General features: G+C 40.6%; 2 protein-coding genes across 14 annotated transcripts in view; one reads left to right on the top strand and one right to left on the bottom strand.

Annotated features, from left to right (window-relative positions):
• Positions 1 to 25,541, bottom strand: part of LOC118918796 (zinc finger protein 337-like) — a 124,973-nt gene that overhangs the window by 53,913 nt on the left and 45,519 nt on the right. The window lies entirely within an intron of this gene.
• The window catches only part of LOC130680784 (zinc finger protein 337-like), a 56,755-nt gene that overhangs the window by 4,185 nt on the left and 27,029 nt on the right, over positions 1 to 25,541 (top strand). Inside the window, exons 3-7 of one of the 6 annotated variants that reach the window (XM_057492162.1) lie at positions 3,983 to 4,058; positions 4,497 to 4,673; positions 5,037 to 5,132; positions 14,532 to 14,836; positions 17,527 to 17,751. In XM_057492162.1, coding sequence (XP_057348145.1) covers positions 3,983 to 4,058; positions 4,497 to 4,673; positions 5,037 to 5,132; positions 14,532 to 14,836; positions 17,527 to 17,577 — 705 coding nt within the window. In that variant the 3' untranslated portion in view covers positions 17,578 to 17,751. Of the gene's footprint in view, positions 1 to 3,982; positions 4,059 to 4,496; positions 4,674 to 5,036; positions 5,133 to 5,313; positions 10,564 to 14,531; positions 17,752 to 25,541 lie in introns of those variants that run through there. The other 5 variants (XR_008993815.1, XM_057492163.1, XM_057492161.1 and 2 more) reach the window with 5 other exon arrangements.

Raw genomic sequence — 25,541 nt, 5'->3', positions numbered from 1 at the left:
TTTCCCTTGCCTGGGGAGACAGGTTCATGAAGAAATCGCTCATGTTTATGTCCAAGAGATTTTTGCCTGTGTTTTTTCCTAAGAGTTTTATGGTTTCATGATTTACATTCAGGTCTTTGATCCATTTTGAATTTACTTTTGTGTATGGGGCTAGACAGTGATCCAGTTTCATTCTCTTACATGTAGCTGTCCAGTTTTGCCAACACCAACCATTGAAGAGGCTGTCATTTCCCCACTGTATGTCCATGGCTCCTTTATCATATATTAATTGACCATATATGCTTGGGATAATGTCTGCAGTCTCTATTCTGTTCCACTGATCTGTGGCTCTGCTCTTGTGCCAGTACCAAATTGTCTTGATTACTGTGGCTTTGTAGTAGGGCTTGAAGTTGGGGAGCGAGATCCCCCCCCACTTTATTCTTCCTTCTCAGGATTGCTTTGGCTATTTGGGGTCTTTGATGGTTCCATATGAATTTTTGAACTATTTGTTCCAGTTCATTGAAGAATGCTGTTGGTAATTTGATAGGGATTGCATTGAATCCGTAGCTTGCTTTGGGCAGCATGGCCATTTTGATGATATTAATTCTTCCTAGCCAAGAGCATGGGGTGAGTTTCCATTTGTTAGTGTCCTCTTTAATTTCTCTTAAGAGTGTCTTGTAGTTTTCAGGGTATAGGTTTTTCACTTTCTTGTTTAGGGTTATTCCTAGGTATTTTATTATTTTTGATGCAATTGTGAATGGAACTGTTTTCCTGATTTCTCTTTCTATTAGTTCATTGTTAGTGTATAGGAAAGCCACAGATTTCTGTGTATTAATTTTGTATCCTGCAACTTTGCTTCATTCCGATATTAGTTCTAGTAGTTTTGTAGTGGAATCTTTAGGGTTTTTTATGTACAATATCATGTCATCTGCAGATAGTAAGAGTTTGACTTCTTCTTTACCAATCTGGACTCCTTGTATTTCTTTGTTTTGTCTAATTGCCGTGGCTAGGACCTCCAATATTATGTTGAATAACAGTGGGGAGAGTGGGCATCTCTGTCTTTTTCCCGGTCTTAGAGGAAAAGCTTTCAGCTTCTCGCTGTTCAGTATGATGTTGGCTGTGGGTTTATCATATATGGCCTTTATTATGTTGAGGTACTTGCCCTCTATACCCATTTTGTTGAGTTTTTATCATGAATGGATGTAAAATTTTGTCAAATGCTTTTCAGCATCTATGGAGATGATCATGTGGTTTTTGTCCTTTTTGTTGATGTGGTGGATGATGGTGGATTTTCTAATGTTGTACCATCCTTGCATCCCTGAGGTGAATCCCACTTGGTCACGGTTTATGATCCTCTTGATGTATTTTTGAATTCAGTTTGCTAATATTTTGTCGAGTATTTTTGCATTTATGTTCATCAGGGTTATTGGTCTGCAATTTTCTTTTTTGGTGGGGTCTTTGCCTGGTTTTGGCATTAGGGTGATGCTGGCTTCATAGAATGAGTTTTGGAGTATTCCCTCGTCTTCTATTTTTTGGAAAACTCTAAGGAGAATGGGTATTATGTCTTCTCTGTATGTCTGATAAAATTCTGCGGTAATTCCTTCTGGCCTGGGGGTTTTGCTTTTGGGTAGTTTTTTGGTTACTGCTTCAATTTCATTGCTGGTAATTGGTCTGTTTAGATTTTCTGTTTCTTCCTTGGTCAGTCTTAGAAGGTTGTATTTTTCTAGGAAGTTGTCCATTTCTTCTAGGTTTTCCAGCTTGTTAGCATATAGGTTTTCATAGTATTCTCTCATAATTATTTGTATTTCTGTAGGGTCCATCATGATTTTTCCTTTCTCTTTTCTGATTCTGTTGATGTGTGTTGATTCTGTTTTTCTCTTAATAAGTCTGGCTAGAGGCTTATTGATTTTGTTTATTTTCTCAGAGAACTATCTCTTGGTCTCTTTGATTTTTTTCTATTGTTTTATTCTTCCCAATTTTATTTATTTCTTCACTGATCTTTATTATGTCCCTCCTTCTGCTGACTTTAGGCCTCATTTCTTCTTCTTTTTCCAACTTCGATAATTGTGACTTCAGACTATTCATTTGCGATCATTCCTCCATCTTTAAATATGCCTGGATTGCTATATACTTTCCTCTTAAGACTGCTTTTGCTCCGTCCCACAGAAATTGGGGCTTTGTGTTATTGTTGTCATTTGTCTCCATATATTGCTTGATCTCTGTTTTTATCTGGTCATTGATCCATTGGTTATTTAGGAGCATGTTGTGAAGCCTCTATGTGTTTGTGGGATTTTTCATTTTCTTTGTGTAATTTATTTCTAGTTTCATACCTTTGTGGTCTGAGAAACTGGTTGGTACAATTTCAGTCTTTTTGAATGTACAGAAGCTCTTTTTGTGACCTGGCATATGGTCTGTTCTTGAAAATGTTCCTTGTGCACTTGAGATGAATGTGTATTCTGTTGCTTTTGGGTGTAGGGTTCTGTAGATGTCTGTTAGGTCCATCTGTTCTAATGTGTTGTTCAGTGCCTCTGTCTCCTTACTTATTTTCTGTCTGGTTGATCTGTCCTTTGGAGTGAGTGGAGTGTTGAAATCTCCTAGAATGAATGTATTACATTCTATTTACCCTTTTAATTCTGTTAGTATTTGTTTCACATATGTAGGTGCTCCTGTGTTAGGTGCATAGATATTTATAATGGTTATATCTTCTTGTTGGATTGACCCCTTAATCATTTTATGTAATGTCCTTCTTTGTCTCTTGTGACTTTGTTTTGAAGTCTATTTTGTCTGATACAAGTACTGCAACTCCTGCTTTTTTCTCACTATTAGTTGCATGAAGTATCTTTTTCCATCCCTGCACTTTTAATCTGTGTATGTCTTTGGGTTTAAAGTGAGTCTTTTGTAGGCAGCATATAGATGGGTCTTGTTTTTTTAATCCAGTCAGTGACTCTGTGTCTTTTGATTGGTGTGTTCAGTCCATTTAGAATTTAGGGTGATTATCGATAGGTCTGTACTTATTTCCATTGCAGGCTTTAGATTCATGGTTACCAAAGGTTCAATGGTAACTTCCTTACTATCTAACCGTCTAACTTAACTCACTTAATATGCTATTACAAACCCAATCTAAAGTTTCTTTGTTTTCTTCTCCTTTTTCTTCTTCCTCTACTCTTTATGTATTAGGTATCATATTCTATACTCTTTGTGTATCCCTTGATTGACTTTGTGGATAGTTAATTTAATTTTGTATTTCCTGAGTAATTAGCTGTTCTACTTTCTTTACTGTGGTTTTATTACCTCTGGTGACAGCTATTAAACCTTAGGAACACTTCCATCTATAGCAATCCCTCCAAAATAGACTGTAGAGATGGGTTGTGGTCAGTAAATTCTCTCAGCTTTTCCTTATCTGGAAATTGTTTAATCCCTCCTTCATGGCCCTAAATAGGGGGAGTGCATTCTGGTGGGGGTGAGCTCACTCCAGTGCAGTTACCCTGGGGTGGGATATTGCTTCTATACCAGGTCCTCCCCATGTAAGCCACACTATGTCTCCCTTGGGCTTTAGCCTTGTGGTTAGTAGCATGCTGTGCATTCTGTCAACACTGTCTAGCTGTTGGCTCCAGTCTTTGCCTATGGTTATCCCTCATTCAAGCACAGGGAGACAGGCTCGGAGAGCAATTCAGCTGTCATGAGGTGTCCTGCCAATGCAATGGACAACTGGAGCTCTCGGCCCTAATGTTAGAGGCAGGAGTTCCACTGCAGTGTCCCAAGGCTGTCTCTTATTAACTCAGCATTGTAAGAAGATGCTCACTGGGCTCCCAGAGTGCTGAAGCCTCCACCCAGGCCCCAGCATGGAGATGTGCCAGCTAGTATCCTGGCTTCTTCTGCCCTTGTCAGGACCCTGGTGGTGGCTGTGCTAGTGCCCTCTGACTGCCTCCCACTGCTAGGGTCAGCCCTGCCCTGCACAGCACAGGAGCACCGAGGCACCTCTTACTCTCTTCTCTTCCCACAGAACAGCCCTCCGAGGGGTTCCTTTCTCCATGGAGAGCAGGAAAGTCGCTCTGAGACCTTGGAAAGCCAGGAGAGAGGTGAGGCGTACCAGATGTCCCATCTTTACCATAAGAGAATAGACCCCATTCCCTTGACTTGCCCTGGTGGCTGCCTTGTTGGTACAGGGCCAAGCCAGCAGCAGTCCTGGGGAAGTGACCTGCCAGGCCTGGCCCCCTCCAGTGTGAGCAACATACACAGAGAATTAAAATAGAGGATGGCTGTCCTTGTTCCAGTGCCCAGGGAAGATCAGTTAGTTGGTGTCTGTAAAGGAGGGGCTGTAGAGACCAGTGGCCAAGACTTGAAGCATTTTGGGATGCCTGAGGAGTCCCTGTGGGATGAGGCAGGTCCATGAGCTGGGGAGGAGGGCAGAAGTACTGTCCATCTCAGGTATGACCCACCTGCAATGTGGAAGGTTTGGCAGTCAGTGGTCACATGCAAAGTTGGAGGGTGAATCTAACCCCTGTGCATGTACATAGCCAGGCTCTGGTCACAGTCCCTTGTGAGCAGGCCTGGGTTTGTGTTGCAGGCTTTTGTGACATTCGGGGATGTGGCTGTGGATTTCACGCAGAAGGAATGGAAGCTGCTGAGCCCTGCGCAGAGGGCCCTGTACAGGCAGGTGATGCTGGAGAACTTCAGCCACCTGGTCTCACTGGGTGAGTGGGGGCTCCCCTCAGGGCTGTTTTGCCTCTCATGCACCTATTTTTGCCTTGGGTTTCAGCCGAGAAGAGGTGCTCAGCTTCCTGTTCCCCTGGGGACTGGTGGGGGCTCTGTACTGCTGGCACTGTGCCCTGGCAGTCCTTGCTCCCTGGGGCTGGACGCTGCTCCCCAGCTGCTTCTCCAAGCACAGTGCTGCCGGTCTGAGCCAGGATCCCAGCCCGGCCAGCACTCTCAGCTTGGAATGAATGCTTCTGAGCTCTTTACCACCACCCTGGTCTTCCCCCCCAAGTCTGGCTGCAGCAAATAGCCCCTCAATACTATAACCAAGAGTGACCTGCTTATTTTTCCCCGCTAAGCAGGAATTCCCTGTTCTAAACCGGACCTCATCACTTGGTTGGAACGAGTGGGAGAGCCATGGAGGGAAGAGAGGAGACACCAGCCAGTCACCTGTCCAGGTAAGGGGAAGCTCCTTGTGGACACTGGCCATTGGCTTTGCATGGTGGGGTGGCTTGTCAGAGGTGCTGGTAGGAAGCCATCCTCCCAAACGTGGCTGCTGTGGCCCCTTCTCATGGATGGCAGACACAGAGATGTATCCTTTGAGTGGTCAGAAGCCACTGAGCATTGGAATCACTGCAGGTGACATTGGAGCACTCAGCCACACATTTGATGGGGCCCCGGTGATTCCCTGTAACAGTCATCACACTAACAGCCAGAAGCACCAGGAGTGGCTTTGGTCAGTGTCATGCTTCTCTTTTCAAGGCAGGTTTTCCTTTCTGAACATTGTTTTTTTTACATAGTGAAACACAGCTGTTATAAATATTTCCTTTTTAGAGATGGTTTTGGTATTTTGTATGTATATATACATATATATGTATATATGCATGTATATTTTATTTTTTATACACAATTTCCATTATTTAATGGTGAGCAGCTTATAGAATAAAAACTAAGTCTTCTCTGAGAGGAATAAAGATGGCTCAATAGGAAGGCAAGGCAGTAACCTCCTACCAAAAACACATGAAAATACAGCAAGTGCAACTAGACTTGAAAACGACCCAAAGACTGTAGAACAGACCACCTACAGCTGAGGAAGAAGAGAGGATCACACAGAAAAGGTCAGAAAGCCATAGCAGAGACATCTAATACAAAGGAAGAAACAGAAACACTGAAAAAATGAGTAGGCAGATTAATATTCAAACAAAACAAAAGACACAACTCCAAAAACACAGCTAAATGAAACAGATCACTAATCGTCTTGATAGGGATTTCAAAATAAAAGTCATAAACATTCCCATGGATATACAGAAAAGTATTCAAGATCTCAAGGATCATTTCAACAGAGAGTATCTGAAAATTATCCACTCAGCTGAAGAATACAGTATCTGAAGTGAAACACGAAATGGAGGGATTTAAAAGTACATTAGAATATGTACAGAAGATGGTAAATGAAATGGAAATTAGAGAACAGGAAAACACACTGAGGAACAGAGAAAAAGGATCTCTAGGAATGAAAGAATGAGAAGAGAGCTATGTGACCAACCAAATGAAAGTATCTGCCTAATAGGGGTACCAGATGGAGAAAAGAAAGACAAAGGGATGGGAAATTTCTTTTAGGAAATGTTGAAAACATCCCCAATCTGGGGAAGGAAATTGACACAGGTCATGGAAGTGCAGAGATTCACAATGGTATAAAAGTAGAAATAAACAAAACAAAGACCTGCAAACACATGGAGGCTAAACCGCCTGCTTCTAAATAATCTATAGGTCAGGGAAGAAATGGAAACAAATGAAGAAATACACGGAGACACATGAAAAATCCCAAAAGCCCAAAATCTGTGGGAGTGGCAAAGGCATTTCTAAAAATGTACATAGCAGTAGATGTTTACCACAAGACCCAGGAGCAATCCCAAATAGTCTAAACTCATAATTAAAGAAATTAGAAAAGGAAGAACAAATGTAACCAAGAATTAGTAGAAGGAGGGACATAATAAAGGTCAGAGTATAAGTAGATAAAATACTGAAGAAAAAAATAGAATCGATGAAATCAGGAGCTGGTTCTTTGAGAAAATAAAAACAGATAAACCCCTAGAGACTTATCAAGAAAAAAGAATGTACAGAAACAAAGAATAATCAAAACACACCACATAAATACAAAGAATTATTAAAGAATAATATGAAAAAGTATGTCAATAAATTGGAAAACCTGGAGGAAATGGACAATTTCCTAGAAAAATACTTTTCAAGATTGACCCAGGAAGAAAGAAAATCTGAACAGACCAATTCCCATCAATGAAATCAAATTTGTGATTAAAAAAACATCCCAAAAAACAAAATACCAAGTCCAGATGGCTTCACAGCTGAATTCTACCAAACATAAGAGATGAGCTAATACCCATCCTTAAAGTATGCCAAAAAGTAGAGGGAGAATACTTCCAACATCAATTCTGTGAGGCCAGCATCACTCTAATACTAAAAACAGACATACACAACACACATACACAAAATTACAGACCAGTATCTCTGATGAACATAGATGCAAAAATCCCCAAGAAAGTTTTGTGCCAATCTGGAAAAAGATAGTGGCATGAGAAATGAGGCAGGTGTCTCCTCTAAAACCCACATACAACAAAAATACACAAAATACAACGAATCCTGAAAGAGTAACCTGAAGACTGCTACAGCCTGCCCATATCTGGGGAAGAGAGAAGACCACAGAAAAGGACAAAGTACAAAGCTGCAATCCACAAGACCCAAGTCCTGCCCCCACCCCAACTCACAGGCAGGAGGAAGAGAAACTGAGTGGGGAGGGAGTAGAAGCCCAGGACTGCTAAACACCCACCAGTGGAGATCTGCTCCAGGATAACAAACTCACATTACATCATGCTCTGGAGATTAGTGGGGTTGGAAAGCAAAGACAGAATACTTGGAGAGATGGAGATTCCAGCCACTTGTGGAGAACAGGTACCCACAAATGGCCACTCCACAACAAAAGAAAGGCAGGCACTTTGAAAGACTTCCCAACTGCGAGAGAGTTGATAAAGGGGCAAGGATTACACAGAGCTTGCTGCTTAGGAGAAAGGACAGGTGAACAAAATTGTCCTGGCATATTCAGCCCAGCAGGTTGGGAACATTCAGGAGCTTCAGGTGCTCCATTCCCCTGGCTGGCAATTGAACCCCAACACCCACACTGCAATACACAGCCTGCACTACTTCCTCCTGGCAGGCACCAGCCTGCACACCTGCTTCCCCCACCATCACTCCAGACCATCTGGAGGGTGGCCATGACTATGACAGGTAAAAGGATGTAACACAGAGGCTCCTCCCTCCATGCTCAGCCCACCAGACATGGCAATGGAGGCCAGAACTGCAGCCAGGAAGCAGGAAAGAGCTCTTTCCTCTCAGCAGGTATTGGCACTGCACACCTGCAACCCCCACTATCACTCCCTGTGCTTAGTAGCTCAAGAGAAAGAGGGCTAAGTGAAACTGAAGTCACCAATCTTCTTGATAAAGATTTCAAAGTTAGAGACATAAAAATGCTCACATAGCTGCAGACAATTTTTGAAGATCTCAGGGAGGACTTCAAAAAAGGTAGAAAATTTGAAAAATATGGTGTCTAAAATGAAACAGAATGGAGATATTTAAAAGCAGGCTAGATGAGTTAGAGGAGATGGCAAATGAAATAAAATTAGAGAACAGGAATACAAAGAAGCAGAGACACAGAAAGGATCTCTAGGAATGAATGAATATAATAGAACTGTGAACAATCTCAATGGAACAATATTCACATTATGATGTACCAGAAAAAGAAGAAGAGAGAAAAAGGGAAAGTCTCTGAGACAATAATTACTGCAACCCTCCCCAATCTTGTGAAGGAAATAGTCTCTCAGGTCATGGAAATCCACAGATCTCCCAACACAAGGGACCCTAGCAAGAAAACACAAAGATGTACAATAACTAAAATGGCAAAATCAAAGACAAGGACAGAGTGCTAAAAGCAGCCAGAGAGAGTAAAAAGAAAGATCACGTACAAAGGAAAACCCATCACGCTGTCATCAGACTTCTCAGCAGAAACCCTACAAGCCAGAAAGGACTGGCATCATATTTTTAAAGCAATGAAATAGAAGGGCCTCAAATCAAGAATACCCTACCCGGCAACATTATCACTTAAATTTGAAGCAGGGATTAAACAATTCCCAGATAAGCAAAAGTTGAGGGAATTTATGTCCTATGACCCATCTCTACAGTGTGTTTTAAAGGGACTGCTATAGATGGAAGTGCTCCTAAAGCTAAATAGCTGTCACCAGAGAAAATAAAACCATGGTAAAGGAAGTAGACCAATTAATTGCTGAGCAAATGCAAAATTAAATCAGCTACCCACAAAATCAGTCAAGGGATGCACAAAGAGTACAGAATATGACACCTAATATATAAACAGTGAAGGAGGCAGAAAAAGGAGGGGAAAGACCTTTAGATTGTGTTTGAAATAGCATAATAAGTGAGTTAAGTTAGACTGTTGGATAGTAAAGAAGATGCCCTTGAACCTTTGGTAACCACAAATCTAAAGCCTGCAATGGCAGTAAGTACATACCTACCAATAATCACCCTAAATGCAAATGGACTGCACCAGTCAAAACATACAGAGTTACAGAATGGATAAAAAAAAGAGAGACCCATCTATATGCTACCTACAAGAGACACATTTCAAACCCAAAGATTTACACCAACTAAAAGTAAAGGGATGGAAAAGGTATTTCGTGCAAATAATTGAGAGAAAAAAGCAGGTGTTGCAGTACTTGTGTCAAACAAAATAGACTTCTAAACAAAGAAAATAATGAGACAAGGACATTATGTAATGATAAAGGGGCCAGTCCAACAAGAGGATATAACTATTATAAATACCTGTGCACCCAACATAGGAGCACCTAATTATGATACTAATAGAATTAAAGGGGGAAATAGAATGCAATGCATTCATTTTAGGAGACTTCAACACACCACTCACACCAAAGGACAGATCAACCAGATAGAAAATAAGAAAGCAGATGCACTGAACAACACATCAGAATACATGGACCTAACAGACATCTACAGAACACCGAAAAGCAGCAGGATACATATTCTTCTCAAGTGCACATGGACCATTTTCAAGAGTAGATCACATACTAGGTCAAAAAAGAACCTCAATAAATTAAGGAAGATTGAAATTGTACCAACTAGCTTCTCAGACCACAAAGATACGAAATTATAAATAAATATACAAAGAAAAGCCCACAAACACATGTAGGCTTACCAACATGTTCCTAAACAATCAATGTATCAATGACCAAATAAAAATAAATATATGGAGACAAATGAAAGCAGCAACTCAACACCAAAAAAATGTGGGACACAGTGAAGGCCATGCTAAGAGGGAAGTGTATTGCAATACAGGCCTACCTCAAGAAGAACAATCCCAAATGAGCAGTCTAAACTCACAATTAATGAAATTAGATAAAGAAGAACAAATGAGGCCCAAAGTCAGTAGAAGGAGGGACATAGTAAAGATCAGAGCACACAAAAAAAAAATTTGAGAAGAATAAAACAGTAGAAAGAACCAATGAAACTGGGAGCTGGCTCTTTGACAAATAAACAAAACAGATAAACTGCTAGCCAGACTTATCAAGACAAAAGAGAGCATACACACATGGAATCAGAAATGAGAAAGGAAAAATCACTACGGACACCACCAAAATACTCAAATTATTAGAGAATACTATGAAAAATTATATGCTAACAGATTGGATAACCTAGAAGAAATGGACAACTTTCTAGAAAACTATAACCTTCCAAGACTGACCAAGGAAGAAACAAAATCTGAACAGACCAATTACCAGCAATGAAATTGAATTGGTAATCAAAAAACTACCTAAGAACAAAACTCCTGGACCAGATGGCTTCAGTGCTGAATTTTTTCAAACACTTAGAGAAGACATAAAAACCATCCTCCTCAATATTTTCCAAAAAGTAGAAGAGGAGGGAATACTTCCAAATTCACTCTAGAAGGCCAGCATCATTCTTAATACCAAAACCAGGCAAATACACCACAAAAAAAGAAAATTACAGACCAGTATCCCTGATCAACATAGATGCAAAAATACTCAACCAAATATTATTAAATTGAATTTAAAAAAACATCAAACAGATAATCTATTATGACCAAGTGGGATTTATTCCAGGGATGCAAGTATGGTATATTTGAAAATCCATGAACATCATACACCACATCAAAATAAAGAAGGCCAAAAATCATATGATCATCTTAATAGATGCTGAAGAAGCATTTGACCAAATTCAACATCCATTCATGACAAAAACTCTCAACAAAATGGGTATAGTGGGCAAGAACCTCAACATAATAAAGGCCATATATGACAAGCCCATAGCCAATGTCATACTTAACAGTGAAAAGCTAAAAGCTTTTCCTCTAAGATCGGGAATAAGACAAGGATGCCCACTCTCCCCACTTTTATTCAACATAGTACTGGAGGTCCTAGCCATGCAATCAGACAAGACAAAGAAATAAAATGCATCCAGACTGATACAGAAGAACTTAAACTGTCACTGTTTTGCAGATGACATGATATTCTACATTGAAAACCCTAAAGAATCCACCCAAAATCTACTAGAACTAATAACTGAATTCAGCAATGTTGCAGGATACAAAAATTAACGCACAGAAATCTGTTGCATTCCTACATACTAGCAACAAATTAATAGAGAAATTGAAAGAACTCCACTTACAATTGCATCAAAAAGAATAAAACACCTAGGAATAAACCTAACCAAGGAGGTGAAAAACCTATATTCTGAAAACCACAAGACACTCATGAGAGAAATTAATGAAGACACCAATAAGTGGACATTGATCCCGTGCTCCTGGATACAAAGAATTAATATTGCCAAAATGGCCATCCTGTCCAAAGCATTTTAGAGATTCAATGCAATCTCTATCAAAATACCAACAGCATTCTTCAACATACTAGAACAAATAGTTCTAAAATTCATATGAAACCACAAAAGACCCTGAGTAGCCAAAGCAATCCTGAGAAGGAAGAACAAAGCTGGGGGGATTATTCTCCCTGACTTCATGCTGTACAACAAAGCTATGGTAATCAAAACAATTTGGTACTGGCACAAGAACAGACCCATAGGTCAATGGAACACAATCAAGAGCCCCTATATAAACCCAGGCATATATGGTCAATTAATATATAGTAATGGTACCATGAATATACCATGGGTAAAATACAGACTCTTCAATAATTTGTGTTGGCAAAACTGAACAACTACATGGAATGAAACTGACTTATAGTCTAACTCCATACACAAAAGTAAACTCAAATTGGTTCACTGACCTGAATGTAAATTATGAAACCATAAAACTTAAAAGAAAAGTAGGCAAAATTCTCTTGAATATATGAGCTACATTTTGCTTGACAGAGCTCCTTGGGCAAGGAAAAGCAAATAAAAAATGAACAAGTGGTGCTACATCAAAGTAAAAAGTTTCTGTACAGCTTAAGATACCATCAGCAGAACAAAAAGTCACCCCACACTATGGGAGAATATATTAATGAATCATCTGATAAGGGGTTAACATTGAAAATATATAAAGAACTCATACACCTCACCTGAAAAACAACCTGATGAAAAAATGGGTGGTGGACCTGAACAGAAACTTCTCCAAAGAAATACAAATGGCCAACCAGCACATGAAAAGATGCACCACATCTGTTATCATCAAGGAAATGCAAATAAAAACCACAATGACATCAATTCACACTGATTAGAATGGCCACTATCAAAAAGAAAAGGAAAAAAGTGCTGGTGAGGATGCAGAGAAATAGGAACCTCCTACACTGTTGATGGATCTGCAAATTGGTGCAACTGTTGTGGAAGGTAGTATGTAGGTTCCTCAAAAAAACTAAAAATTGAATTAACATTTCACCCAGTCATTCCACTTCTACAAATTTACCCAAAGAAAACAATCCCTGATTCAAAAAGATAAATGCACCCCTATGCTTATTGCTTCACTGTTTGCAATAGCCAAGATATGGAAGCAACCTAAGTGTCCATCAGTAGATAAGTAGATACAGAAATTTCCGTATATATACACAATGGAATATTATTCAGCAATAAAAAGAAAAAATCCTACCATTTGCAACAACATGGATGGATCTGGAGGTACTATGCTCAGTGAAATAAGCCAGGTGGAGAAAGACAAATACCATATTGCACTTATTTGCAGATTATAAAAACAAAGCAAAAGAAGGAACAAAATAGCAGTAGACATAGACACTGAGAAGTCCCTAGTGGTTACCAAGAGGGAGGGGCTTTGGCAGATGCAGAAGGGGGACCAGAGAGGGGCATAAAAGGGCACAATAATTTGCAATGATAAGTTAATCACAGAGACTGCTGAACCACTGAGAAATATTTGAAACCAGCATAAGATTGTATGTTAATGTTACTTTAATAATTAAAAAGTCTAAAAAATCATCTTCTCAAGTATTTCTGAGCTTTGTCAGCAAGGGCAACTCATTTCAATCCTCTTAACTCTTTACCTTCAAAAGTTCAAAGAATATCCATGTGGTTATTCATAAGACATTCTTATTTATGAATCCTCATTTGGCTTTCTATTCCATGCCGACCTCTTTTCTCATACCTGGGAGACTACAGCATGGAAGGTGGTCATCAAATCCCTGCCGTCCCCATGTGTACATGCAGTGGTGGTAGATGGCAAGAACATGGAAAGAACCCCCCATTGTGATATCAGAAAATAAGTGCTACAAATACACTACTCCTGGAAAAGCACATGGAGGTGGTGTTGGGACAGTGGGCTGGGGGTGGGTGAAGTGGTCACACAGGATGGACAGCAGAGGTCTCTCTAAGCAAGTGACATTTGAGCAGAACTCAGACTAACAAAACCGATAAGCCAAGCAAATAAGTATGGTTGTATTTGATTGTCATTCTGTCCAGTCAGGAAAGAACTCTGTTCAAGGGACAGAAGAAAGCTCACTCACTGTAGGCTGGTGTGAGCGAGTCATAAAGTGGAAGGAACTGAGGTCTGAGCAGTGGGAGTGGGGTATAGGGCCCTGTGATCCATGCTAAAATGTAATCATGTGATGGGAAGCCACTGGAGTATATGCCGAAGGTGATATCTGATGCATATTTTTAAATTTAAGTATAATGTGTATACAGTATCCTATTAGTTTCAGATGTGTTTACAGTTTCATACTGATTTGTTCTTATGCATTGTAAAATGATCCCCAAGATAACTCTTTACCATCTCATCTTAAAAAGTTATTACAACATTGACTATATTCCCTGAGGTGTATACCATATTCCCATGACTTATTTTATAATGATGTTTGTACCTCTTTTTCCCCTTCACCTTATTTGACTGCCCTCACAGTGCCCCACCTTTGATATCCGTCAGTTTCAATATCTGTCAGTTTGTTTCTGTTCTGTTTTTCAGGTCCCACATATAGATTAAAGTATTTGCCTTTCTGTCTTATTTGACTTAGATTAATCCACTCAGGGTCCATCCATATTGTCACATACAGCAAGATATTATTCCTCCTGAGGCTCAGAAGGATTTATAATTCAGGTGATGCTGTAGCTGAAGTTTAGAAAGCAGACTAGAGGAAATCCTTCTGTAGTGTGTACATTCCTCTCTCCAAGAGAAGACACACTTCCAACTAGATGCAAGAGCAGGGCCTGGGAGGGGAACCCTCGTGGGAGGTGGTGGCATTTGTGTTGGGTGGTGGCCCAGGCTGCCTCGCCTGTGACCATCCTGACTGGGCACTTTTTCTCTCCAGCAGAAGCAAAGTCAAAAATCCATCTCTGTCCCTGCTGCCCCCTGGCCTACAGTCAGCACATCCTCGTCAGGCACACGATTCATGACCATTCTGCTCAGATGTCTGCAGGTGCACGTGCCTCAAATTACCCACAGCCGAGGAGTCCTGGCCTGGAGCACCAGGAAGAAGAGCAGGAAGAACTCTCTCATCAGAGTGACCAGAGTGATTGGGCAGCAGGTCAAGAGAGAGAAGAAAACTCCCAGACCTTGTTGAGGAGGGGGAGTCAGATGTCTGGGATAACTTCCAGCCCACACCCCACAAAGGCAGTAAGTCTGGGGCAAAGGAACTCAGTGGTGGAAATAGATGGCAGTCAAGCTCAGAGGGGAAATCCTAAAGAAACAGGCAAAGTATTAAAAGGAAGAGAAAATTCAAGATGGGAAGCGTTCCAATGTGCAGAGTGTGGGCAAGGCTTTAGCCAGAAGACAAAGCTGCTTGATCACAGAAACGCACATCATGGACAGAATCTTTTAACATGCAGGGAGTGTGGACAGGACTTTACTGATAAGTCAGCACTATTCTTGCACCAGAAGACTCACCCAGGAGAGATTTCATATATGTGCAGGGAGGGTGGGCCAGACTTCAGCAGTAATTCTAACCTTATAACATGCAGGAGGTCACACTCAGGGGAGAAACCTTTTCTGTGCAAGGAATGTGGGCAAGGCTTTGCCCGAAAATCATCCCTGATCTCCCACCAGTGGAAACACTCAGGCCAGAAGCCTTTTCTGTGCAAGGAGTGTGGGCAAGGCTTTATCCAGAAATCATCCCTGATCTCCCACCAATGGAAACACTCAGGTGTAAAGCCTTTTGTGTGCAGGTTTTGTGGACAAAGTTTTAGCTTGAAGTCAAGTCTCCTGAGACATCAGAAGACACACTCAGTGGAGAAGCCTTTTGTGTGCAAGGAGTGTGGGCGAGGCTTTATCCGAAAATCATCTCTGATCTCCCACCAGTGGAAACACTCAGGAGAGAAGCCTTTTGTGTGCAAGGAGTGTGGGCAAGGCTTTATTGAAAAATCATCCCTGATGTCCCACCAGTGGAAACACTCAGGGGAGAACCCTTTAGTGTGCAGGTATTGTGGAAGAAGTTTTAGCTTGAAGTCAAATCTCCTGAGACATCAAAAGACACATTCAGGGGAGAAGCCTTTTGTGTGCAGGTATTGTGGGCGAAGTTTTAGCTTACAGTCAAATCTCCTGAGACATCAAAAGACACACTCAGGGGAGAAGCCTTTTGTGTGCATGTATTGTGGGAGAAATTTTAGGTGGAAGTCAAATCTCCTAAGACATCAGAAGGCACATTTGGGGGAGAAGCCTTTTGTGTGCAAGGATTGTGGGCAAGGCTTTATTGAAAAGTCATGCCTAGTCTCCCATCAGAGGACACATTCGGGGGAGAAGCCTTTTGTGTGCAGGTATTGTGGGCGATCTTTTAACTGGAAGTCAAATCTCCTGAGACATCAGAAGACACACTCAGGGGAGAAACCTTTTGTGTGCAAGGAGTGTGGGCAAGGCTTTATCCAAAAATCATACCTGATCTCCCATCAGAGGACACATTCAGGTGAGAAGCCTTTTGTGTGCATGTATTGTGGGAGAAGTTTTAGCTGGAAGTCAAATCTCCTGACCCATCAGAAGATACATTCAGGGGAGAAGCCTTTTGTGTGCAAGGAGTGTGGGCAAAGCTTTATCCAAAAATCATCCCTGATCTCCCACAAGTGGAAACACTCTGGGGAGAAGCCATTTGTGTGCAAGGAGTGTGGGCAAGGCTTTATCCGAAAATCATCTCTGATCTCCCACCTGTGGACACACTCGGGGAGAAGCCTTTTGTGTACAGGTATTGTGGGTGATGTTTTACCTGGAAGTCAAATCTCCTAAGACATCAGAAGACACACACACAACACTCAGCTGAGAAGAATTTTCTGTATGTAGTATGGGAAAAGCTTTACCCAAAGATCATCACTGATTTCCCACCATGAAAATGGGAGAAGCCTTTTGTGTGCAAGGAGTGTTGGCAAGGCTTTTTCCAAAAATTGTCCCTGACCTCCATCCAGTGGAAACACTTAGATGAGAAGCTTTATGTCTAGTGATTCTGCAGTGATTTGCAAGTCAGGCCTAGTGATACACAAGAGCACAGTCTTGGGGAAGAAGTGTTCTGTGTGTGAGGAGTGTGAGTGAGTCTATATCTGTAAGTCTGACATCACCATGTGAGAGAATACACTCAGCAGAAAAACCTACCGAATGCCAGGATGTGGGCACAGAATTATTGACATCATACAGCAGTCTGAAGGCAGACTTAGGAGAGAATCATTTGCATATGGGGAACATGAGTGAGGCCTTACTGGACAGTCATCCCTCCCCTGGCCCCAATGCACACATGGAGAAAAGAGCCTGTGTGTGCTGCAGGGTGAGAAAGATGAGCCATAATCACACCTGTGAGCATCAGAGGTTCCACTCAGCAGGGAAGCACTTGTGTGGACAGTGTGGCCAAAATGTTAGTTAGAAGTCAAGAGGCACAGAAAATATCTGCTCACCATGTATCAACTCCCCATCTAATTTCCAGAGAAACTTCAGGAGCCCATTGACTACAGGTGTATAAGTAGCAATTACCACAATTTCTCTCTTAGGGGCTTTCTTAAAGAAAGGATCTATGGGCAGTGAACTGATGGCTGAGCATCCGCACCTCAGGGTCTGCTTGTGTTGGTGTGCCTTTACCATCCAGTAACTGCGCCTTTACAAAGCCACAGCTGAGTCCGTGACCTCGCTCACAGATGCGTCATGCAGGCTGAGGGGATCCACAGGGCTACTGAGACTTGAACTTGGAGACATTTCCCAACCAGGAGGAAAACAAGTCTCTGTGGTCTTGAATATTTATTGCAGATTCTGACACAAGAGGTCCAATTTTGAGAAACAGAGATGCCAGGAGAGGGGAGGGAATTACCCGGGCTCCTGAGGAAATACCTCTCCTGCAGACTGGGTCTTGTGCCTGGCCAAGCTTCCCATGGGCTGCTCTGAGCCAGTGATGACAGTCCGGGGACAGGGGCAGGCCTGTTGCTGGCACATCCTTCCTGAGGCTACACAACAGCCCAGGACTCTTCCACCAAATGCTCCTTTTGCCTGCCCTCTCCCATCTGGCCTTTGCTTCTCCCTATGTCCTCACACACAGTCTGTCTCCAAATAAAACCCACGTTAATTCATTTCCATCTCGGTGTCTCTTCATACAATGGTACCCATAACATCCTGACAACACAGGTGGTAAAATAGGGATTTGGGGAATGGCTCCCTGCCTGGATGGCAGAAGAGCAATTTGGCATGTGGGTACAGGTTGGCGCTCAGCTGGTGTTTCCCAAGCAGTCCATGGGAAATGCCCTGGTGGAGAGAGGCAAACCTGTGGCAGGTGTGATGACATGGGCACTTGAACATACGGGAGAAGAGGTGGACTGCTCACTGGTGACCTCCATAAACACTGCAGGATACTGGGATGCAGAAGGTTCTTCCATCTATAATACAGTGGCTGTGGGAGTTACGTTTGTGTGTCAAGATATGCCCAAATAGGTCATATGATTATTCTGGAGTTTCTGAGAGATCAGCATTGGGTTCAGGAGACTGGACATCATTCTTACCCATGTGGGTGGAATCATCCAGTGTGTTGGAGGCCAAAGTGGAACACAAATGTGAAGTGTAAATTCTCCCTTCTGCATCAGAACATCCATCTTCTGTCCTTGGACATCAGAGCCCTTGGTGCTCAGGTCTCCACCAGAGAGCTTCACTTGGGCCTTCTGTTCTCTGGGACTCACACCAGCAGAAGACTGTGGGACTTCTTGGGGATACATAGCTCTGAGAACCATTTCTGATAATCTGTGTACATATCTTACTGGTGTGCAGGGGTGACAGGCATTTTAAAGGGAGAAGGAGGGAGTACAGGATCTCAGTAGAGTCGTAGAAGTGAAAATATTCAAAGAATTGGTCAGTGGGATATTCAGGTGCTTAGTGTAGTTAGGATTCTAACTTCTCGTAGAAACCAGGAAACAACCCTGTCCTTGATTACATTTCAAAAGAATGAGTCTGGGTCGTTGGGAAAGAGCATGCGTATTCATGATTATAATACCTTATTAGTAAGTGCCATAAGAAAGGAAGGACTGTGGCTAATGTGTGCCGACCTTCCTGTGCCAGACTGCACACCCAAGGCCCCAGCCATTCCATTACCCAGTTGGGAGAAATACAGTTTAGACACAAAACAATGCCTGGTGACCAATTTTGGGGGGAATCACCACAAATTCATGAGCCTTACCTTAAGGAAGTTCACACAGTCTAAATGAAGGTCTGAGAAAAACCTCATGCTTCCAGCAGGTAAAAGAAAAAGAAGACCCTTTGAAATATCCTCTGGGGAGAAGTAACCATTCAGAAAAATGCACAGACTGTTCTGATCCATATAACAAGATTCTTTCATTGAGAACTACCTCAGCAAATCGTCTGACCTAGAGGAAGTGTAACCATATCTACTAAATGGCTATAAACATTCACAGTTTAGCACAGAGACATGGGAATGCTTTTAAAAAATAAGTCATTAGATTGAAAAACACCATTCCCAAAACCTCACCACCATGTAGAGTTGCAGTAAATTACAACTGAGAGACTATTTAAGAAGGAGCTCTTATGGAAATACAAAATGGGAGACAAAAAGGACATGAGGATTTTGAAGCCTCTGACATATAAATACAGTTCAACTGAGTCAGATAAGTAAAACCTCACACCAAAGACCTGTTTACTTCCAGTTCTGGTACGTAACATATGTTTAGCATCCAACAAAAAATTACAAGGTAGGCCTCTTCAGAAATCATACAAACAGCAAGAGAGGAGTGAGATAAAGTATTAAAAGAAAGAAACTAACTGCAGTTCTGTATCCCATGACACATTCAGAAGTGAAGAAAAAGCCTTTCTCAGACAAGAAAAATGGAATAGTTTTCCCAGTAGACCAGACTTTCAAGAAATGTTAAAAGAAACTCTAAAAGGAGAAAAAAATGTGTGTGTGTGTGTGTGTATTCCAGGTTAGTTTCTTTCTTTTAATACTTAAAGAAAGACCTACATATATATATATATATGTAGGTCTGGGAAGAAGGGAGTTCCCAGCCTGGGGTGAATCCCCTATAAAACCAGTGAAATCAAAATAGGTCAAAGGAAAGGTTATGTTGAGAGAAACCATTTTTATTGCTCACCACTTGCTTGAATTTGCCAGCTAGGCTCAGCACCTCCAGCTGGGGCGCCTGCATTGCTGCCTCGGTGTGTTCACCTCTTAACACCCGTTCCTTCTGGGAGGAACTCCATTGTCGGGTCCTTGGTGACTCATAGATGCCAAACCAGTTATGTACCAGGAATGGGGGAAAAGAGAATGGCCATTTTCTCTCTACCCCTTGCGCTAGATGGACAGAGTCTCTGCACTCGGTAAACACCTATTGATACATAAATTAAGGCTAGGAAGGAGATTCTCAAAATTCTGCCATTTACCCCACAATATATCAGGAAGTCAGTTCTACAAAAAGAAAGGAAGCATGTTGAGGGATAAAGTAAATAAAATCTTTTATTTTTCTTATACCTAATGGATATCTAGATAATGGTTCACAATAATAGCAAGAATGTATCCATAGGTTATGAATAAGAAATGAATGACAGCAGTGTTGTAAGGTGCAGGACTGGGCAGTTGGGAATACTCTATAAGAAGGGACCAAACTGCCCATGAAGCAGTATAGTGCTGTTTTAGAGGACTTAGATGAGTTGTGTATATTATAAACTCCAGTGCAACCACTACACATTTAAAAAAATAAGTATCGTTGATTTGCTGATTATGTAAAAAGCCCAATTAAAATCACAGAAGGCATAAAATAAGGGAAGACAGAAAAATGCAGTGAATACAAAGTAATTACAAATATGGTAGATATTAATCCAACTATAATAACAATCCCTTTCAAGGTAAAGAATCAATCAAATGCTGTCTACAAATCTATATATACATATTCATAAAGACACAGACTAAAAGTAAAGAGATGGCAAAAGGTATATCATGGCTACAAAAAACAAGAAGGCTGGAGTAGTATAGAGAAAATGGAACTTCCTATGACCAGGATTCTGACTTGTCCCTTGTCAGCATGCCCACTGCACATGTGTAGGCAATATGTTGTTATTGATTCTATCTGAAGAGCACTGCCAAGTGCTCTGGGCTGCAAGTCTACAGGGCAGCAGAGACTGGAGTGGTAGTAGTGCCGAGGACAGAGACTGAGATGGCTGTGGGCAGAGAGGCTTGGGGGCAGAGGCCAGCTTGCTGCATGCAGACCTGCTCTGATGTGGACAGGATTCTAGTGCTTGACCTGCCACTGTGAGAATAAAGCTATGTATAAATGCTTTAACCCTAAGGACATTTTGTTGTTACTTTTTTGGTCTCATTGCCTGGGGATAAAATCCATTAGTGAGAAGAGTAGCTATATAAATTTTAGATGAGGTCAATTTCACAAGGAAAATTATCAGAGATAAAGAGAGGCACTACATAGTAATAAAGGGATCAACTCTCCAAGGGTTACCACAATCCTTCATTTGTTTGCACCTACAGAGACTCAAAATACACGAAGCAAAAACTGATAGGGCTACAAAGAGAAATAGATATTCTTACTGTAAGCGTGGGAGACCTCAGCAGCACTCCATCAGTAAATGAAATATCCAGCAGGCAGAAAATGTATAAGGATAGAGTTCAACTGAATAGAAAATCACTCATAATACAATTGGATCTGACATTTACAGAATATTTGATTCCACAGTGACAGAATACACATTTTCTCATGCACCTATGACACATTCACCAAGATAGACCTCATTCTGTGCAGTAAAACCAGTACAACGTGCTTAAAAGGATAGTCATTGCTATGGGCTGAATTGTGTGTCTCCCCAACTCAACTTCATGTGTTAATTTCCTGACCCCCAGTAACACTGTATGTGACTGTATGTGGAGACAGGGTGTAAAAAGAAGTAACCAAATTTAAATGAGGTCAGCAGGTGGGCCCTAATCCAATATAACTGGTGTCCTTATAAAAACAGTGAAGTATGACATATGCACAGAGAGAAGACCATGCAAAGATAGCAGAACACAGCCACCCACAAATCAAAGGGCCTCAGAAGAACCCAATTCAGCTCACACCCTTAGTCCTGGAATTCTAGTTCCCACTGCTGTGGGGAAATAAACTCATGCTGTTCAAGCTCCCCAATCTGTGTGGTAATGTGTTATGGTGGCCCTAGGAAACTAATACCCACATAATAAAAAGTTTGCTCTCAGATCAGTCAAATGAAACTTGAATTCCATAACAGAAACATGCGTCAAAATACCAAAATATCTGGAAATTTTTTAATTGCCCTTCTAAAGGACATGTGGGCTGAAGAAATCCCAGGAGGGGTGGGGGGGTGAATTTAAATATTTTGAACTACATGAATGAAAACACAATTGATTTTAAATTTGTGGAATGCAGTGAAAGCAGTGCTTAAAAGGACATTTGTACCAGTGAATGCATACGTTAGGAGTGAAAAAAAAAAGAAAATCAATAATATAATCTACCACCACATAAAACTAAAAAGGAAGAGTAATATAAACCTAAGCAAGCAGAATAAAAGAAACAATGAAAACTAGAGCAGAGATGAATGAAATTGAAAAGAAGAAACCAACAGAGAAAGCCAAGGAAAAGAAAAGCTGGGGCATTGAAAATATCAAGGAAAATTGATCAACCATTAGGTTAGTTAAGAAAAAGCAATAAAAGACACAACTTACGAATATCAAAAACTAAAGATGTGCCATCACTATTGATCCCCATGGGCATCAAAGGATAATAAAGGAATATTATGGACAACTCTATGGCCACAGATCTGATAACTTAGATGAAATGCACTAATTTGCTGAGACAATCTATCAAAGCTCATATAAAAAAATACATTGTATGAATAGAACCATATCTGTTGGACAAATGAAATCAATAATTAATAACCTCCCTGAAGAGAAGGACCAGACACAAATTGTTTCACTGGCAAATTCTAAGAAATCTTTAAAGAATAAATTATGCCAATTTTCTACAATCTCTTCTAGAAAACAGAAGCATAGGGAACACTTCTTAAACCATTCTCTGAAGACACTGTTAGTACCCAAAGAAGATAAAGACAAAAAGACAAGTATAGACCAATATATTGCATGAACATAGATGTAAAAAGCCTATTACTATTGAAAGTCTGATAACATATAAAAACAATTTTACTACATGGCCAGGTAGGATTTATTCGAGGTATCACAGTTGGAGCAACCTTAAAAATCTTTGATCAGAGAGCAAGTTTTGTGTTTTCTTGATCATTAATTCAGTTGATCTTCACTCCTTTTACATAAGTTTTTATATTTATTTACTCAGTCAAATTTCTTTGACTGGTTTGTAGTTCATTTCCAAGCTTCTTACTTTGAAATTAAATTTACTTATTTTCCTACTTGTGTTTGCCAAATACCACTAAATTTATAAGACATTCTCTGAATTTCTACATGTTGTAATATCACCTTTTATTTTTGCTTTAAGCAAAGAATTATCTTGTTTACACCCCCATATGCCTGTAGATAATACATTGTTCTTTAAAATGAATATAAAATTTCAAAAGTCCTCATCATGTACTTGATGGTAAATAAGCTTGAATTTAAAAAATTTGAAGGCATACAAGACATGGACCACGAAGCAGAAAAAAGTAACAAGAAATCTATCCACCTGTGGGGAATGTGGAAGTTCCTCTTGCCACTATCCCCACTTGACCCTAAACTACTTGATGATGTAATTGACCTCCTACTGGCTAATATTTCCACACCCACTGGCAATCAGCTATCCCACTGACTGAGTCACTATATAAAGAGCTCTGCCTAGTACTCTGACTAGAGGCAGAGTCAGAAGTGGATTATGGACCTACAGACTGCTGTACATGATTCTAGAGCTTGACTTACCACCAGGAGAATAAAGCTGAATATAAACCCTTCTACACCAAGAATATTCTGTTTTCATTTTTGGTCTCACTGAATCCGTAGTCAACTAGCCCAGGGCTGAAACCCTCAGGCAAGACACCATCTGAATATTTAAAATATACATTGAAATAATTCTTGGCTTAAAGCAAAAATAAAAATGAATATTAGAACATACAGGAATAATTAGATAATGAATATTACAACATATGGGAATGAATTAACATTAAGAGAATATTTTTCAAGTTTATTGTTTTCTTGACAAAAACAAAAAGGCAAATTTTAATTTCAGTGTAAGAAGCTTGACAATGTATGCAAGGTATGTAGATATGTTGTTAATTTAATTATTCAGTTGCCTTTTTATTTCCCCTATTTGATAATTCTTTTTTAAAAATAATTAATTATTTTTAATTTTTTTGAAGAACATTATGTTTACTGGGCTCTCCCCTACCCCAAGTCCCCCCCACAAACACCATTACAGTCACTGTCCATCAGCATAGTAAGATGTTCTAGAATAACTACTTGTCTTCTCTGTGTTGCAAAGCCCTCCCCTTTCCCCCACCCCCCACATTATACATGCTAATAATACCTCCTTTCTTCTTCCCCGCCCTTATCCCTCCCTACCCTCCCATTCTCCCCAGTCTCTTTCCCTTTGGCACTGTTAGTCCATTTTTGGGTTCTGTGATTCTGCTGCTTTTTTGTTCCTTCAGTTTTTCTTTTGTTCTTATACTCCACAGATGAGTGAAATCATTTGGTATTTGTTTTTCTCCACTTGGCTTATTTCACTGAGCATAATACGCTCTAGCTCCATCCATGTTGTTGCAAATGGTAGGATTTGTTTTCTTCTTATGGCTGAATAATATTCCATTGTGTATATGTACCACATCTTCTTTATCCATTCATCTATAGATGGACACTTAGGTTGCTTCCATATCTTGGCAATTGTAAATAGTGCTGCGATAAACAGGGGTGCATCTGTCTTTTTCAAACTGGAGTGCTGCATCCTTACGGTAATTTCCTAGAAGTGGAATTCTTGGGTCAAATGGTAAGTCTATTTTGAGCATTTTGAGGAACGTCCATACTGCTTTCCACAATGGTTGAACTAATTTACATTCCCACCAACAGTGTAGGAGGGTTCCCCTTTCTCCGCAACCTCACCAACATTTGTTGTTTGTCTTTTGGATGGTGCCATCCTTACTGGTGTGAGGTGATATCTCGTTGTGGTTTTAATTTGCATTTCTCTGATAACTAGCGATGTGGAGCATCTTTTCATGTGTCTGTTGGCCATCTGAATTTCTTTGGAGAACTGTCTGTTCAGCTCCTCTGCCCATTTTTTAATTGGATTATTTGCTTTTTATTTGTTGAGGAGCGTGAGCTCTTTATATATTTTGGATGTCAAGCCTTTATTGGATCTGTCATTTACAAAAATATTCTCCCATACTGTAGGGTACCTTCTTGTTCTATTGATGGTGTCCTTTGCTGTACAGAAGCTTTTCAGCTTGATATAGTCCCACTTGTTCATTTTTGCTTTTGTTTTCCTTGCCCGGGGAGATATATTCATGAAGAAGTCACTAATGTTCACATCAAAGAGATTTTTGACTATGTTTTTTTCTAAGAGTTTTATGGTTTCATGACTTACATTCAGGTCTTTGATCCATTTTGAATTTACTTTTGTGTATGGGGTTAGACAGTGATCCAGTTTCATTCTCTTCCATGTAGCTGTCCAGTTCTGCCAGCACCATCTGTTGAAGAGACTGTCATTTCCCCATTGCATGTCCATGGCTCCTTTATCGAATATTAATTGACCATATATGTTTGGGTTAATATCTGGAGTCTCTAATCTGTTCCACTGGTCTGTGGCTCTGTTCTGGTGTCTGTACCAAATTGTCTTGATTACTATGGCTTTATAGTAGAGCTTGAAGTTGGGGAGTGAGATCCCCGCCACTTTATTCTTCTTTCTCAGGATTGCTT

Source organism: Manis pentadactyla, chromosome 14, assembly GCF_030020395.1.
Source record: "Manis pentadactyla isolate mManPen7 chromosome 14, mManPen7.hap1, whole genome shotgun sequence".
Taxonomy (NCBI): Eukaryota; Metazoa; Chordata; class Mammalia; order Pholidota; family Manidae; genus Manis; species Manis pentadactyla.
Note: the sequence above shows the minus strand (reverse complement) of the source record. Positions and strands in the feature narration are given on the sequence as shown.